Source organism: Octopus bimaculoides, chromosome 2, assembly GCF_046866305.1.
Source record: "Octopus bimaculoides isolate indiv1 chromosome 2, ASM4686630v1, whole genome shotgun sequence".
NCBI lineage: Eukaryota > Metazoa > Mollusca > Cephalopoda > Octopoda > Octopodidae > Octopus > Octopus bimaculoides.
Genome location: NC_142929.1, coordinates 70338282 through 70358281, shown reverse-complemented (window position 1 = coordinate 70358281; position 20000 = coordinate 70338282). Strand labels below are relative to the sequence as shown.

The 20000-nt window shown below is 34.8% G+C and overlaps 1 protein-coding gene across 1 annotated transcript in view; it reads right to left on the bottom strand.

Annotated features, from left to right (window-relative positions):
- Nucleotides 1-9757: 9757 nt before the first annotated feature.
- Nucleotides 9758-20000, bottom strand: part of LOC106869235 (uncharacterized) — a 37293-nt gene continuing 27050 nt past the window's right edge. The window contains exons 3-6 of the mRNA XM_089338419.1: nucleotides 19754-19991; nucleotides 16873-16974; nucleotides 13820-14038; nucleotides 9758-10965 (exon numbers count right to left, since the gene is read on the bottom strand). Of these exons, the coding sequence (XP_089194545.1) occupies nucleotides 10813-10965; nucleotides 13820-14038; nucleotides 16873-16974; nucleotides 19754-19991 (712 nt within the window). The 3' untranslated portion in view covers nucleotides 9758-10812. The remainder of the gene's footprint in view (nucleotides 10966-13819; nucleotides 14039-16872; nucleotides 16975-19753; nucleotides 19992-20000) is intronic.

Here is a 20000-nt window from a genome sequence, read left to right as displayed (position 1 = left end):
AAAAAATGGCGGACTACCGATGGAGGTAGTGTGGGGGCTCTTGCGATCAACACACTTTAATGAAAAATAAACTTCATGAGAGTATCTTGGTCAGTCTATTTCAGTTGTGTGTGGGGAACATGTTTGTGCGCGCATTTAAGATCATTTATCAACAATTCATTCGTTTATTAGTAATTGGTGTTTTATTGAAAATACACTAGTATCCTAATTTCATGATTTTGATCAAGTCTCTTCAAATTTTTCTATGAAATTATTGGCCGTTCAGAACAGTAATGATCCTAAATTCAATGTTAAAGTTCCTACACCTTCGTAAACTAATCTTTCGAATGGAATGTCGTTGGAGTGACTTGCTGACTATTTCTAGTATACAGGATGATTTCATTTATTTGCTACAGGGGCACCAGATGAGGGGCACATTACAAGGCTAATTTACAAAACATCTGAACACATGTATGATGCAGTCGTCCTCATACCGAAAAACCAATCAAGGAACCCCACTGATTCACTAAGGTTGTGAGCGCATAAGCCCTCACCCAACTGTTTACATGCTCGTGCTTAGAGCAGATCCATTCATCCTAACCATTTTTCCACAATTACCCATCTTTTGGCAAATTGACTGGCAGAGAACATTTTCCTATCGACCCTCAGTTTCCTTTCCAAATGGAACTTTAAAAAGTCGCTGAGAGCTTGACCGAAGAGGAAGGTATCTTTCTTCAATCCTTTCAGCTTCATTCACCACACTTCTTTCGCCATAGCCACTTCACAGAGGAACACCGTCTGCTCAGATTTGTCACTGGAATTTGCAATTCAGTTGTTTGATTTATATATCAACGACCAGATGTATATTTTAGCGAATTATAATTGTATGCTGAGTGTACTTATTATAGCTGTGCTGTGTCATGAGCATATACTTCAGCTCAATGTTTTTTAACCTTATACAAAGGAGTATTACAAGGGAGGTAGATAGATAGATACGCAAAAAGGTAGGTGTGTGTATATATGTATATATATATATATATATATATATATATATATATATATATATATATATATATATATATATATATATATATATATATATATATCTATATCTATATATATATATATATATATATATATATATATATATATATATATATATATATATATATATATATATATATATATATATATATATATATATATATATATATATATATATATATATATATATATATATATATATATATATATATATATATATATATATATATATATATATATATATATATATATATATATATATATATATATATATATATATATATATGAGGGCTCTTAGGCTAGTAGTGAGAGTGTTGCACTCACGATCACAAGATCGTGGTTTCAATTCCTGACCGTGTAGTACGTTGTGCTCACGTTGTTCTGCGATCACTTCACTAACTGACGTGTGGTACACCATGCACCTGTTCAGGCAACGTCGATTTGATGACAGTATATGATGTACAGCACATACAGTTGATTACCTTAAATAGACCATTTGTGCAGCTCGTTCAACCAGAAATTGCAGAACCGTCTTTAACGAATTACAAGAGGCTATCACACACACACACACACACACACGTCTGTGTGTGTATGTATATATGCTGAAAGTTTATTTTTATTATTTTACGTGGAAATGGAGGAAAATTAAATACATTTTCGTCATTTAATGCTCTGTTATTTCTGGAAAGGAAAAAAACGCTGTACAAACTGCAAAAAAGATATATGCAGTTTATTGAAATAAAGCCATACCTGAGAGGAATGCGTTTGTAAGTAGTTCGCTTGGTTTAGGAATGAAAATTTTCATCTGGAAGACCTTGAATTCCAGCAGGCCTACAGTCGTTGATGATGCCGAAATCGAAACATTAATCAAACACAATCCAGGTTATACGACACGGGACATTACAAAGCTATTCCACATACCTTTTATGAGTGTTATAAGGCATATGAAAACACTTGGGTAAGTGTATTGCTATGATGTTTGGATGTCTCATAATTTAACGGGCCGCATTTCCGTCTGCGACACCCTGCTCAAATGCAGTAAAAACGGCGACTCATTTTTACAAAGAACAATTACTGGTAATGAAAAATGGAGTGTTTGCTACAATATGAAGTAAAACAGCTCCGGAAGAAACGAAATAAACTACCTTTAATCATTCCAAAAGTCGGTCAGTATACGACGGTGATGCTTTGATGGAATTATAAGTGTATTGTGTATTACGACTTCTTTCGCAAAATCAGACATTGAATTCAGACACTTATTATCCTCATTAAGACCAATTAAAGGAGGCAATCGATGAAAAATGTCCAGAAGGATGTCGTCTTCCTTCAGGACAACGCTAGATGCCATGTTTCCATATATGTATGTATATATATAGTTGAACGAAGTTTAAGTTTAAAATAATAATGAAAATAAAATTAGTACATATTTAACCGGTGTAATAGTTAAAGCTATACTATTTAAAGCTAAAGACGTTTATTTAATTATAATTAAAGATCAATTGAATAATAGAAAAATACAAGATTATTTATTTCTACAAACGTAATAATAAAAAATATGAATGAAAAAATTATGAATGGAAAAAATTATGAATGAAAAAATTAGGAAAGAAAAAATTATTAAGAATAAAAGGTTAAACTTTATATATATATATACAAAGTTTTGATTTTAAAAAAACTTTAACGATATTATAAACTATAAAGATTAATAATTAATCAAATAATATTAATCAAAAATAATCGAAAATATATCAACACTATTCCAATCGAAGTTCTAATATTATGTTGAAATGAAACTATAACTTCTAAATAATTTAGTGTTAAATAAGCTATCTATTAAAATAATCTATAAAGAACCAAATGAATAGTATAAAAACAAGAATACATATTATTTTCAAATAGTAGAAAATCTTTATCAAAGTGAAAACAGTACTTATCCAAATTTTTCCGTAATTCAAACTGAAAACTAAGACGTTATCTAATAGCTATAGCGTTTTAAACTTAAACTTCGTTCAACTTGTATTTAAAACAATGATAATTTAAAACAATGATAATTTATGTAAGATGTTTTTTGTATATAATATACATGTTATTATAATGGATGAAGGGATGATTATTGAATGGTTATTATTTTGATATTATGATATTTTTTAAATAATTTTTCTATCTTTATATAATAAGTATTTCATATTAATTCATTTGGTACTTATTGTTGGTTGAGATATATATCTAATTATTGTTCTACTTACGATCTGACGAGTAGCTATATTTTTGAATAGAACTTATTTTCGATAATTTCAATTGATTTTAATCGATTTAAATTTCTTTTCTATTTGAAAATTGGTTATGAAACACGTGTAATCTTTTTATTATATTTATCTTATGATATTTACTTTACTTTATATTATACTCATTTATTGTGCTTTTAATTATTAATTTTTCTATATGTGATAGTGGATTTTCATCGATGAGTTCTTGATAATTGGTTATTTTCCCTAAAACTATATATTTTATATATACTTTATCTATAAGGCTCAATTTAATTTTAATTTTTTATAAATTGATTTTAATTGAGTTTTTTGCCTGTAATTTTGGATTTTGTCCCTAATATTATTATTATATATATATATATATATATATATATATATATATATATATATATATATATATATATATATATATATATATAACTTCCTTCAGATGCGCTGCCACAGCAAAACCTGAGTGAAGATGTAAGCACATAGACTGCAGTACCGCTATACGAAACTGAAAAACCTGTGAGTTCAATTTTAATAACATATGCATACATATCTCAAACAAAACTAAGAGAACTGCAGAACATTTGGTGGCAATAAAAAGCAGTTGAACTTCAAGGCTATGTAGATGCACGTGACCTCAGAAATTTCTATGCTGGAACGAAACAACTATATGGACCAGTACGAACAACAACTGGACTCCTTCTTGCAGTTGACAATACAAATATCCTGACTACACTGGAAGGAACATCTTTCCACCCTCCTAAATAGAAACTTGAACACGGCTGAGAACGTCCTGAGAAACGTTCCAATTCATCTTTCTCAGCCGTGAATGAACAGGGAGCCTACTTTTCACGAATTCAAGCAAACTATGAAGCAAATGATATCAAGGAAGTCTCCATGCCCAGATAACATCCATTTGGAGCTGATAAAAATCGCATTTTCACCCTCATCCTAAACATGTGGGAATCCTAACACATTCCTAAAGAACTGAAAGTCATAACAATCATCATAACAATCTTCAAAAAGGTAATCGAAAAGCCTGTGGGAACTGTAGAGGAATATCATTACTCTCCATCACTGGAAAGGTCTTTACCATGATACTTCTAAATTGGCTCCAGGCCATCGCCGAAAAGATCCACGTGGCATAACTGACATGATTTTCTGTGCAAGGCAACTCCAAGAGAAAAGCAGGGCCGACAAAAGCCCATTTTCCTTGTTTTCTATGACTTTGAAAAGGCCTTTGATAGCATTCCAAGCAGCTGCTGTGCGGAAGGATTTTCATCATACTGGATCACATGATCTCTCTGATTCAAGCAATCATGATATGACTGGACGTGTATTCCACCAAAAACATACTACCAGAAGAATTTCCAATCACGTGCAGACTAAAACAAGGATGCGTCTTGGCACCTACGAGCTATTCTCCTTGTATCTGGCTGTAATGCTTCACGAAGTCCTTCCAGATAATCCAGGAGCTGAAATCAGATATCGATATGGTGGAGGACTTTTCAATCTTAGTAGACTTCGATCAAAACATCTAACACACATACAACACATCTCAGAACTTCAATATGTTGATGACAATGCTGTCCGCTGTCATTCAAAAGCAGAACTCCAGCAGTCTGTAAAAAAACTTTCCTATGGTCTACCATCGCTTTGGCCTTACAGTAAACATCAAGAAAACCAAGGTCCTTGCACAACCAGCCCCAAATACCATCTTACCAGATTTTGATGTTACCATCTCTGATACACCTCTCAAAAAAGTAGAGCATTTCTATATCCAGGCAGCCTTTTATCAAACAAGTGTACCTCAGAATAGGATGTGGAACGCAGAATTGGAGCTGCACCGGGCAACTTATTTCATAATTTATTTAATCGTATTTCATACAACTGTGTAAAACAATACTAAATCGATGACCTATGAACATGTGATAACATAACTGAAAATTACTATTGAAAATACCTATACAATAACGAAGGACCAGCCAACGAGTCTTGAATTTGTATCGTGTCACTAGAGACTTAGAGATCTATCCCTGACAAACTTGTAATTCTGAATCAGATAACTATTTCGTTCGCTATTTTGTGACCCAATAATAAGATCTTCAACCTCTCTCTCTCTCTCTCTCTCTCTCTCTCTCTCTCTCTCTCTCTCTCTCTCTCTCTCTCTCTCTCTCTCTCTCTCTCTCTCTGAGGGGAGACAAACGACCGAGACGTTACACTTCACTTTTTCACGACTCAAAATATATTCCAGCTTATGTTTTGTTAGTTAGACTACTTCAATAACGTACTAACCTAAGGGTCAACAAACCATATTTTATTCCCAAAAGTGGGTTCTTTCCATAACCAAGACACTTAATTCTCGAAGGTCCAATTCACTCTAGTATAAGTAAGTATTATCACACAACGCTACCACTACCTTAAACATTGAATACTTCATGCGTGTTTTATTAGCTAGATAATCTGGGTTTCTCGAGAAATATTGCAAACAGATGAACCAACAGTTGTGGACATTTTACAAGCCCCACAATGGAGTGCTGCTTCCACATTTGGGTAGTTTGGCTGTTACATACACAGATATTCTTGACCACATTCAGAGAAGGGTCTTTCTCCGTCTGCTCTGACGCTATTATAGTGGATTTTATTCTTGGGAAATAGATAGTCTTGTACTTCCGCCATTCAGATATCCCGACTCATTCTTCTCTCCGCCTGTCGCCACCTTTGTTTCGTCTAACCATCAGTCCCATACAAACCACTGTCCCAATCCTTCCTCACAAGAACATCTCCCCTCTGGAATTTTCTCTTCAGTCATGTGTTCCCTGCCAATGTTGATCTGCAACACTTTAAACCGAACATTAACGAGATCAAACTCATCGGTTTCGGGGGACCTACAAAGGTCAGGGTTACTCCAGACTCAGCAAGTTAAATGAAAATTTTCAGTGATGCCTTTACGATCCAGCAAGTTATGAGATTACATAATCTTTAGGTTGTAATGAAGAGTTCAATTCCACACATAGAAAACAAATAGGCATTTAAATAGACTTCTCTCAGTAACTCGGTGTACTGGATTAGTGGGTTCAACCCTAACGCCCGACCAGCTATCATCATGCATGAGTCTGCCCGAAAAGCACTAGTAGATTCTAACAAAGCCTCAATAGCCAAAACACTTAGCAAGAGAGATTCTGAAAAATTAAAAAGAATTGCAAACACTCAGCCATCACTAAGTTTACAATAGCTATCTATGTGAAGGCATGTGGGTTAGTTGTTAGGGTGTTTCACTCACGATCACGAGATTGTGGTCTCGATTCCCAGACCTTCTGTGCATTGTGTTCTTGAGCAAAACACTTCATTTAGCTATAAATGTCCGTTTAGCTATAAATAAGTAACGTTGTGACGGATTGGCGTACAGCGGTGAGGTGGTAATTCAGGAACATCACCCGAACGGAGATTTCCTGATAGACGTGTTGCATTCAATGATCAGAAGGATGAATAGTACAACCCAACACACGTCGAAAGGCAAATTACTGTGTTATTTATTCCGAGATAACATATATTATGAATGTGCTGTTTGAAAAACACCATAAACATTGGAGGGATGCAAAAAATTCACCCAGCAGCGACCACCAACAAAACCAGATGTGTTTCGGTCACTTTTGGATCTTTCCACGGTACGTACTCGCAGCCAGCTACATGCTCAGACGAGAATTTGTCCTTCGATATAAGTAACTGTGAATAAAATTATCATTGATGTTACGAATAGCCGCCCTGGGGAATAATAATCCGTCATTGGCAATTGCTATATAAAAAAGGCTGAAAAGCAGTTGATGTTCTTGCTGGGGCGTTTTTTCTACTGGGGGTCGTTTTTCGTCTCTCTCTCTCCCATATTCATTGTGTTTTTTCACTCAGCAAGTCCATAAAAGATGCTATCTCGAGACATACACGCTGTAACTGGCCTATCATCAGTGTATACGAGGTGGTATCAAAAAGTTCCCAGACTAGTTATGTTTAATAAAAAAAAATAATTTATTTGCCTAAGTTTTAACATCATCTCCTTCGAAATAGTCACCTTGTGCAGTAATACACCGGTCCCAGCATTCTTGCCACTTTTACAATCCGGTCAGGAAGTCGTTTTCTGGAAGTTAGTCGAGGACCTTCTGCGATTCGTTCTGAATCTCGACAAAGGTGTTAAAACGGTGACCTTTGAGCTGCATCTCCAAGTAGGGGAAGCGATGGAAGTCCGTAGATGCTAAATCAGTCGAATGGGGTGAGTGCGGAAGCGATACCATGTTGTTTTGGGCCAGAAACTCACGAGTGAGAAGAGCTTGGTGACAGGGTCCATTGTCGCTGTGAAGAATCCAACACCTCGCGCTTTACAGCTCTGGCCGCTTTCGCCGATTGTCCTCCTTCAAACACCTCAAAACGTCGCAGTAGAACTCTCGATTGACGGTCTGGCCCTGGGGGCGAATTTTCGATGTACGATACTGTAGATGTCGAATAAAACGATGAGCATGTTCACGATTAAGCTGCAGCTCAGTCGTGCCTTCTTCGGTCCTGAAGATGGGCTCTTCCACTGTAACAACTGCTGCTTCGTCTCAGGGTCGTACCCGTAGACCCAACTCTAACTGGTGTTGATCCTTGACATAAAGGATGGGTCATCCTTTATGTGGAACGCTGGTGGAGATCTTGACTGACTTCGACGCGATGTTCTTTCCACTCAGTGGTTAGCAGGCGAGATGGGGGCAAACTTGGCAGAGACACACTGTATGTTCAATTCAGACGTTGGGATTGCCTACACGGACCAATACAACAGACCAACAACATTAGCGATGTCGTTGATTTCCTCCAGTGGTTTTTGATGCAAAAGCTGACAAATTTTCTCCACATTTCTGGGGTGACGCTCGTGGCAGGTCTTCCAGGGAGGTTCTTCCGCTTTTGAAGCACCAGTGCCACTCAAAACATTGCGTACGACCAATTGCCTCGTCGCAGTAAGCTTGCCGAAGCATTTCAATGTCTTTGTAGCAGACTTCCCGAGTTTAACGTAAAATTTCACGTTGACTCTTTGTTCCAACTTCCTGACCATGGCAAAATCGCAGACTACAGCATGTACGTGATCACAAAAACACAAATTTCACAACTTGCGAAGTAAACATAGCGAGGACACTCGCTACACTGCCTCGTGAAGGTCACTGCTAGTTCTCACTGCGCACGCAACCGTGTACTGCACTCTGTTTATGCACAACAGAACTAGTCCGGAACGTTTTGATACCACTCCGTTCACATTATGATATATAGATGACTGTTATAACTAAATACTTCCTCAATTGCATATACCGGATGACTAATACATTTATTATAAAACAGTTTCATGATATTGATAAAGATCTAGGTAAAAAAAAATCTTGACAACGGGAAAATATTTACACTCTTTATTTATCAACGTTAAAAAACAAAAGTTAGTATTACAAATAATAAATATTCCAAAGTCAAAATATAATGTAACAAATATAAATAAATATATAAATAAATAAATAGATAAATAAATAAATACGTGGGTGTGTATAACTATACAAATAAATATTCTAAGACATCTTATAGGTGTCTATATGATTTTTATGATTATTTGAATTTTCTAGACAAGTATTAACATTAAGAAAGTGAATCACAAATTACTCTGAATTAGATTTGTACTTGCAGATCCTTCACTTCATATAATATCACCCGTTGTGTTCGGTTCCTGAATACAAATCAATAGTCTATGGCTCAGATGACACAATTTTAAATAGGTGTCATGAGAAGTTACATTAACGGTGACACATTTCAGGTCAGATGTCATGGCCAGTATGGTTGAGATATTGCATCTATTTTGTAAGATTTGACAAAGTATTTCTGGAAGTGCCACCGAGACTATAACTGGAACCGATCTTATTTCTCCTTATAACTAATACTTTTCCGAAAATTCGATGGACCTTTTATTTATTGACTCAAGAGAATATTTTTTTCAAAAAAGTCAGTGTAATAAATAGCGTATACCATCTTGCACAGATTCTTAACAACACGCATCCAATTTTAATAATAAATACTCATTTAAACAGCTTTCTCATACATGCATGGTTCTACAAAACTGTACGTATGAACATATGTATATATACAAGTGTGTGTGTGTGTGTGTGTGTGTGTGTGTGTCTGAGCGACTCACTATTCAGAGGTTCCCCTTCCGGAATTCTGACGGCACCCAGTGCTCAAAGGTTAGGAGGCATGAACTCCGAGTAGTGACTCCTATAGGTTAATCTTTAAATAAATGTTAAATACTTAAATAAATATTATATATATATATATATATATGTATATATATATATATATATATATATATATATATATATATATATATACATACAAACACACATATATATATGTATGTGTGTGTATGTATATATATATATGCACACACATACACACACATACATGCATACAGTTTTGTATACATAAAATCTCATACAAACTTACACATAAACATACTCCAATAAATAATTTTTCAAAAAAAGTTTTTCTGGATAATTATAAAAGTAGATCGTAAAAATTTTGAATTTCTTCGAATTATGCATATAGTCCACGTTTATAGAGAGATAGATTTTGCGCATGAGTTGATTCCATGATATTTTTGATAAGCGAGTAATCAGCTCTTCATCAGAGAAATTTACTGCAGCGGCAAAAAAAAATTGAGGGCAAAAAAAAATTGAGGGCAAAAAAGCTGAAGACAACCTAACCACTGTTTCTAAGAACACTCATCGCTTCTGAAAGTGATATGTCTGATTGTGTGCGTGTATGTGTGTGTGTGTGTATACATATATGTGTATATGTATGTACACACCCGTACACATGTATATATATATATATATATATATATATATATATATACACATACATACGTATATATGTATGTGTGTGTCTGTGTGCATGATTTACATGTGATGTTTTTATATATTTAAATAAATCTATGCAGATTTTAAAAAAATAACACTTGTTTTTATGTGTAACTTGAGCAAGGTAATAAATTTGCATAAGAGAGATTATTTGCAGTATATTACTGGTACATATTTTATCGTTCCTAGTGGGTGAAAGTGGAAAGGGAAGTCAAATGTTGCATGTTTTGAACGCAGAACGTCGCTACAACTGAATCCCGTCAGCTAAGTATTTACTTAGCGGTTCTGGATAAGATATCGATAGAATAAGTACTTCATTTAAAGAATAGGTACCAAATTTAGAAACTATCTACAGGGATCGATTTGTTCAACTAAACCTTCAAGATGATGCTTCAGCTTGGCTGCAGTCTAATGTCTGCTACAAGTAAAAGACAAAAGACAAAAAACATAAAAGATAAGCTGGTCATACTCATGGTAAGACTTGGACGTCAAAACATCGCATTTTCTCTTCTATAAAGATGTGGTTCTAAGCAGAACCAAATGAAATCACAATAAATATACAAAGAAGACCTATGAAATGATTCGGTGAATGGAAAATGTTTCCTAAACTACTTTTAAAGCTTTTTCAGTGTCTCCTGTATGTAGTCTAGTTGCATGGAAGTTCTGCGAAGGATAGTCATTGTGAATTCCTCTTGTTCCTGGAGCGAAAATTGAGTTATATTGTTCCTCAAATTGAGTCTGACGTCCTTTCGAAGTTTTATAAACAGCTGAAAAAAAAAAGTTAATAAGTTAGACTAATTTCCAACCCATGTCTCATAGAGACTGGAGTTTCTGCAGGAACATAATGAACGGATGATTAATTATCATATGCACGTAAAACAGCGAGAATCAAAACGAGGATGTACATATTCATTCTTAATATGTTCAGGCAGATTTGAGCGTGAATATAAAAATTGCTGTTGTATTTCGCCTTCAGAGAATACTTCTCTTTTCAGACGATGTGTGTTGACAACACACAGGATTCATTGACGTAAGGGGACATTGATACACTGGTGTCTCAACCTGATTGTGTCCCTTCTGTCAAAGCTGCCCTTTGATCAATGAATCTAAACACGAGTAGTGGTTCTTATTTGAGTTTCGCAAGAAAATGAAACGAAAAGAAAATAAGAAAGTATTTTGGTGGTTGATTCTACAAAAACTAATGTGACATGCAAGAAAGTTTTCTAGCCTTTAATTTATTTTTGAATATTGTTTGCATAAATTATACTGCAATAAACGCTACGTTCGGAATTTTAATTTATTGATGATTTATATATTTTTTGGATAGTTGATAGCTCTCACTATGTCATGTTCCCACAGAGAGAAAAGCTGTTTTATCTCTTCTGTGTTCAACTAATTCCACGATGTCTTCAAGTGGTTTCCCAGATGAAGGCGTTTCGTTCTATTCTGGTCAATAAAGCCCTTAAGAAATGAGTAAATGATAGAAAATTCTGTTCCCTATATCAAGGAATATGTATGAAGTCTTTGAATGTATTTTAGTATGTAACAAAGATTTTCCATTCCATATACATCGGCCTTTCGTTTCCCAGTATTTCTTTCTTTAGTGAAGAAATGCCGGTGGCGGGTTTTTGATTAGGGTGGATTCCGACTTGTCAGGAATAGTAATGATTAGAATACTCTTGATCCTATAAACAAAAGTATTCTAGTCAATACCATTCCGTATGTTCTTAGGTAGAATATGCATTAGTCCACATTCTCTATGTCGAAGACATTCTCAGTGGCAAATGTGAAATGTGAAATGCAGGATTAGGCAACGAAACAACGGACTACCGCCAACCCACGTATTGCTTGAGCTGCGTTTTTATATCCAATCTATCAAACGTTGTCCCCTTCTGCTAGTTCATCAGTTGAAATCGTGTACTCATCCACTCGTCACTTGTTCTACTGTTGGGGACTTAGAGCTTGTTCCCTGATCAGTGGGGACAGGTTTTCCTCGTGAATATTTTAGCTGGGATGGTCTTGCTATAAAACCAGCGGTTCAGGCCTTTCTCTGAACGTGACTGAACCCCAAGGAGTGTAAGAACCAGTATCTGAGGAAACGATATATATTGCACATCCCTCACAGAAAAGTACTACTCTACACAGCGTTTCCGCCTCGGTTTACGTTACACCTCGATATTTCACTTCATTTACGTCGATAATATTCTTGAAAAGCTTATGAAAATCATTCAACCTCATATCTCGTAGGAGTCATGTCTCGTGTTTAAATCTGAATAAAGGCAAGATCGATATTTTTAAAGACTGATTTTTTTTTTTTTAACTCAAGGTTAGCCTTGATCAAACAGTCCTATGATTAAAAGTATTCTAGTCATTACTATTCCCTGTGTTTTTAGGTAGAATGTTCATCAGTCCACATTATCTAAAATGTCCATTTTTATTAAGATGGAGAAATTTCTAAGGGAGATTCAATTGTCACTGTGGGTTTTGTTGTTTAGATCTAGGTCATCTCTGACCGCTGACAAAAGGCACTACACCCGTGACCGTTTCATTTATTTTGAGGGGAAGTTATAAGATATTTTGCATTGTTTACATGAGAAAATTTTTAATGGGTGAATAAGGAGGCAAACATTATGTCTCAGAATTTTATGGCGCCATTTATTAATTCAGTGCGTCTGTAAAGAATTTAAAATCGATTATTCAGTTGTATCCAAGCATCGAAGATAGCAACAGCATGCGTACATATACACCACCTCTCAGTAGCGACAACAGTGTTGGGCATATCAGTGGTACTTGATGTGGTGGTGGTGGTAGTGGTGGTGATGGTAGTGGTGGTGGTGGTTTACTGGGATTTGAAAGACAATGCAATAGTGAGGACGGCGTGATTAATTTAACTTTTGCGATAAACGGTTTAACACTTGTATACAACGACAAAGAAAAACATGATCGTTGCGTTGCCAGAGAGCAAAGTGTTTATTTTTTTTCTCCAATAAAGCGGAGGAGGCATCGTATATGTGTGATGCATACACATACATACATAGATGCACACACTTTGGGTGTGGGAGGGGGTCGTGGTGGTTTGTATGTGCATGTGTGCATATATATATATATATATATATATATATATATATATATATATATATACACACACACATAGCAACCATTCCTTCTCTTCGAACTCCTCCCCCATGGGACCGCATACCCACCTGGCTCCTAAATTTTTCTTTCTTTCCCATCAACTTTTCTCATTCTCTATTTTTCCGTTCTTTATTTTCTTCTTTTTCTTATGAAGGACTAACATCCGAAATGTCAAGACTTTTTCTCTTTTAAGCATTAAATTTAGATCTATGCGCTCGGAACTTTGTGTATAGATACAAAAGAAGATATTCTTGTGTGATTTGCAAGTTTATGCTGCAGGAAGAGTTCTTCATAGACAGGATCTGATATAGTAATGCGAGCGAGGACAACTCTTGATTCGAGTTATTTGTTCGACCTGTCACCAAAGACTTTCCTGATAAACTGTTTTAAGGCTAATTTAGGAGGCTACCTGTTTAAACAACCGGCTGGAGATAACAAAGAGAAAATTCAATAGTGAAGCATATAATGAAATAATTTCATTGTTACCTTGTGTAAAAATGCTTTTATTTTCTTGAGCTTTCTTATAGTACTTTCCAAACAACAGTAAGCAACATTTATACTTCCAGAACGACGACAGAGTTTGGCAAAACAATCCGCAGTTTTTCCATAGATGGGTATGCATCGAGATTCCTGTTCGATATTCCTTACAATTTCAAATTCCTTTATATACCGGTCCAAAGATGGAATCATTAATCGTGCAATACTCTGAAATAATAAACAATTACAATAATCTTAATTAGCGTTTTTTGTCCAATGAAAGGAAACGAATAAGTGTTGCGATCAAAGATAGAATGGTGAGTATCATACAGAAGGGCTGTGATCAAAGACAGAATGATCAAAGAATATTATCCGAGACTTTAAAAAATATGACAGCCGGAGCTTTCACCTTATAAAACATCTGACAATGCATTTGCAGTATCTATACAAGTACTTTTATTGATACATTTGATTGATCATATTTAGGTATGTGTATATATATATGTTGTGCGTCCATGCATATGCGTGTGTGCGTGTGCGTGTGCGTGTGTGTGTGTGTGTGTGTGTGTGTGTGTGCGTGCGCGCATATGTGTATTTGTGCATGTGTGTCTTTGTGATGGTATATATCACTCACTGCTTGTTTACCAGTGTTAGTTTGCTTACGCTCTCGTAACTTAGGGTTTCGGCAAAAAAGTTGATGGAGTAAATACAAGACCCTAAAAAAAATAATAGCGTTGATTTAATTGATTAATCCCCTTGAGACGGTGCCCCAGCATGGTGGCAGTCCAATAAGTGAAACAAAGGAATAATATTGTTGGAATCACTTTAGTAGCAACGACTGCATTCAAGAGATTCTGAGTCTTTCTTTTTAGGAGAGCAAATTATAACTGTCGTAGATTATTGTAATTTTATTATATCATTACTATTCATCTAATGAGCTGATCTGCCTATTTTTCTTATTTTAGATTGAAGGAGCACCTTAAACACATCCTGCAAAACACTGCTTGTCATCATTGACTAGTTTACACAATGCAGCCGGGATGTTTGGAAGCTCGCTATGTAATAAAGTGTTGTGTTAAACTGAGCAAAAATGCTACGGAAACTTATGAAATGTTCCAGACTACTTATTAATAAGCTTTTTCGCTAGCACAAGCGGTTCAAGGATTATAGAGAGGAGGTGAGGGACGATGAGAGGTATGAGAGGGAAAGGGACGTCAGAACATCAGAGCTGGTTGAGAAAATTTGCAATTTTCTGGATGAAGACATCGTGTCTATAAAAGACAATAAACACTCAGTTTGGTGTGGCAACTTTACACAATTATTCATGAAAAATCTGATCATGCGCAAAATTTATGCAAAGTGTGTTCCTAAGGTGTTCAGTTACGAACCTCCTGGTAACCAACTACTTGATAGAGATGGGCATCAAAACAGTCTTTCGCCCCCTCTCTACAATCCAGGCCCTGCTCCCTGCGATTTTTGGTTGTTCCCCAAACTGAAGAACCCCCAGGCAGTTGTTTTCAATATGAAGGGATCTCTGACAAGGGTTCTGGACACCTTCACTCTGGAGAGCTTTCATGGGGGCTTCACGAAGTGGCTGCAACACTACAACAAGTGCGTTGAATCAGAGAATGCTACTTTGATAGAGATTAGTGTTTTGTACCTTCAAAGTAATGTCTTTCTTGAAAAGGTCTAAAAGCTTCTGGAGTGTACTTTGTATTTAGTATTCATAAATAGTCTTCACTAAAAATATATTTTAGTCAAACCAAATGTTTTATTATGGTTTGTTATGGTTACACATAACAGTTACGTCGTCAAACTGAGCAAAAGATATATGTATTACCAACAAAAGTTTCAACAAAGTGCTTATGTAATGTCTTTTTACTATGAGTGCAAGACCTGAAGTATGTGAGAAGGGGTTAGTCGATCACACCGGTCCCAGGGCACAAGGTGTGCGTATTCTATCGATTTATGTTATCGACCTCCGAAAAGTCGGGATCTGAACTCGGAGCATAAAGAGCCGGAAGAAATGCTGCTAAGCACTTTTCCGGTTAACGATTCTGCCAGCTCGCTGTCCTAACTGCTTAAAAAAACACAATAGTTCATGTACATAACAGAATAGTAAATTAAGTAAATACTACATTGAATGGGGTGAAGAACTAACATATGACTGTTAGCAAGTTACTATTTCGGAGTTACGTTTCAGTTAAGTCGTACACTCGTTGATGAAAAACTGCAGCTAATAGACTAAAGGGCTGCCAACCGAATGGTCAACAGTTCGAATTTAAAATACTAGTTTAGCAATACACTTATAGCTTAGAAGATACTCTCGTATGCATTAGTCTACTTAGTTATAAATAGACTATGGCTTCTACTATATTGTGGGTTCTTATTTCTTTGTCCTCGGGATTATCCTTCCGACGGATTTCATTATAGTGTCCTAGCTACAACGTCATATTTCATCGGTAGATTATACCGTGATGACATTTTCGAACAGTTGCTTATGATGTGAGTGATATCTTCAGTGTGAACTCCACAAAGTCTGCATCGGCTGTCACATTTTACAGCTTTTCCTGCTTCTCTATCCCTTTTGTGCAGCATGTACTTGGTTAATATTTCCTGTTCCTGGATTGCAAACGCTTACCCTTCAAAGTAGCAGTTAGTAATCCGGCTATTGGTCCATGATAAACTGTTTTGATGATCGATGTTACTATCATCACGGAGCTTTCTACTGACATGTCCATGCATAGACTATTCTTTTCATATAGACTATTCCTTTCATATAGACTATTCCTTTCATCTGATGCATGTATGTATGTATGTATGTATGTGTGTGTGTGTGTATGTATGTGTATGTGTGTATGTACGAATGCATGTAAGAATTTTAAACTTGCAGACACGTGTGTGTATCTGTTTACATATATAGACTTTGTAAGAAACCTGGCACACTGGAATATTCTTTATGTTTATGCTACTATTACCCAATGTCAAATCTTCATATCGTATCTGAAAAAGTCCCAGAAAAAGTACAGAGAAAAGTACAAAGAAAAAAGTCATAAACGAACCTCTAATTCTTCATTAGTGATGTTTGTGTTACCGTTCCTCGTGTTGTGAAACTTAAGTTCCTCGTCAAACTTCGGCGTGGTATTCTCGGAAACATCATCGCTCTGTCAGCAAATAATAGATATTAGCGTATGTATATGCATGTGTGTAAAGGGAGGGAGAGAGAGAGAAAGAGAGAGGGAGAAAGAGGAAGGAGATAGACAGATAGAAGAGTACACGCATGTTTGAGTGTGTGTGTGTGTGCGTGTGTGTCTGCGGTGTTTGGTAAACAGGATGATGAATCTAAGCTTTTGTATAATCAACCTTACGCTCTGCTGTACTGCACGGACTGAGAAATTATGAATAATGTTTAAATGGTTTAAACGTTACCCATCATTTTTGGCTAGTCATGTGGTATATGATGTCATATATTATCTTTCATGTACCAGTAGAAGGAATTTGAATAGATTTTCGCAGCTTCAAAGCCGTATTATACTTTTTCAAGGGCTGGAGTGGAAAAGCAGCTGCTTTATCTATAATCTACTGTCTAATACCTGTGATTATTCATTTACCTTTTAACTTCAGATATATTTGAAGATTAATTTCCATGTGATAGTGATGGAATGATATGGTGTAGGCATCTTTTGAATTTGTGTTCTGAGATGTACCCAGATTGGGTCTTAAATTCCGGAGACTCCCGCATAATATACAATAAAGTTTTCAGGCATTTATCTTTCAGAGGAGAGAGTAAAGCACTTTTGTCTCTAAATTACCGAAAAACTAGTAATTCTTCATTATCTTATGTCAGGAATCTCAGTATGCTTTCTAGTCTCTCGGTAGAAATATTAGTTATAATATTATTATAAGACTGAAACAAGTAAAAGAATAAAAGAATAAAAGAGTCACATAATCTTCTTGTTCTGTATCTGTAGTTTTTTCCTCGAGAAATCAAAATTAGGGATTTGGAAGAAACAGGACGAAATAAAACTAAATTCATTGCATTATTTAGTTTCGTTTCTTTATGTTCTAATTTCAAATAAATCCTGAGTCAACTTTGCTGTCATCATATCGAAATTGACGAGACATCATGAGTCAACGATTTAAATGACTACAAGCCACAGTCATACAAAAAATATCGGCCTTATTCTGAGTCAGAATAAATTACACGCATACGCGCGCGCAAGTAATAGTATATATATATATTTATATATATATATATATATATATATATATATATATATATATATGGGAGAATATACAAAAAATAACAACAGACGAGGACAGGTGGTGTAAATAACAAAAGTATATATTAGTATGACGCTCGGGAATACGGAAAGTCTTTGACGTTTCGAGCTACGCTCTTCAACAGAAAGAATACGGAGACAAGGAGAAAAACACGGAGAAAAAAAATTGAATAGTGTTCAGTCAACGGTCAATCATAATAATGGCCGATCATATATATATATATATATATATATATATATATATGTAGTCAATCAAAATAAACAATTCAAATAAACGGCTAAAAACGAAAAAGAAACAAGAAAAACAACGAACGTGAGGACGTGTACAAGAAATATATTAATTGTCAGAAAAGAGAAAGGGAAAAGTTCAAAGAAGGAGGAGGAGAAGAAATCGATAACGGGTTACGTGTATTACATATGTAGATATATATATATATATATGTTTAATATATATCTACATATATATCATACAAATACGTAATATTTATGTGTGTGTATGTAATATTATATGTCTGTGTACTGAAAAGGTTAAGCGGTCTCACATATGTAAATTTATATTAAGATTAAAAGGAAAAAATGCTTTGAGAACATTATCCTAATAAAAAGAAGAAAATATTAACTCTGCTATTAGTTTTAATTGTTTAAGTCTATTCAGTCATGTAATAAGAGACGGGGAAAAAAGTGAAGAAAATTAAATTAATTTTTCAGGGTATTTTTTAAGTTCACGCTTTTATTACAAAATTCACATAGTGTTGTTATACATGTGTGTCTATCCCATCCCATATATATATATATATATATATATATATATATATATATATATATATATATATATATATATATATATATATATATATATATACATATATATACATACGTATATATACATACATACATATATACATACATACATACATACATATATATATATATATATATATATATATATATATATATATATATATATATATATATATATATATATATATACTGAAAACTTCCTCTAATCCTTCTTTCCCAAGAACTGTAACTCTTTAGAACTCCTTTATCAATGTTTTCTTATTTACAGGCAACTTACAAAATTTCAATCTTAAAACTGAAGTGCATCACTCCCAACAGTTTAGAGTGGGTTTGCGATGACTGTGTGCACTGTCTATTTTCCTTCAATTATATAATAAATAAAAGAAACTATTTCTTTATAATCCTGTTCTTGATAATCAGAGGAAAATTTTACAATGATATCAGAAGTAAGGCGAATGACAAGCAAGAAATAGTGCAAATACCGTATCTGATGACATAAAAGATGCATGGACATATTAAATGCTCCACAAATTCAGCAGTGCCTAATCAGGAAAACAAGTTTTAATGCACTAAAGCATGTAATCTAGTAGCACATTAAAAAGTACCTTAGCTATAGCAGGAACCATTACTGTATCACAGCAATCTTTAAGTAAATATTATTATTATGGAGTCCGGCTAGTAGAAGAGACCGTCTAACATTAGTCTGTAGTGGTGAGCGACAAGGAAAAATTTTACTATTGGTGGCATAACATTACATATAGGACCCATGGTGGTTTTTTGAGACAATTTGGGGGTGAAACAAATTATCTTCTATGCCATGAAATACGATAATGATAAATTAACAAAAAAATCAGCTTACGTATAAATCATAAGTTTTTCTAATCAGCGTTAGGGCTTGAGTGTTGAAATTTTCTATTTCGTTGATAATTTCTTGTCGTTCAGTGGAATCCAAATTATGATCCAGCTCAATGCTTATGACTGGTGTTAATGTTGCCAGGAGAACACTTGAAATGTTTAGGATGGCGTATAATAATGTTTTTGAGAATTCTGAAATAGAAAGAGAAAATAAACAATGAAATAAAAATTGTTTTATTTTGCTGGGATTG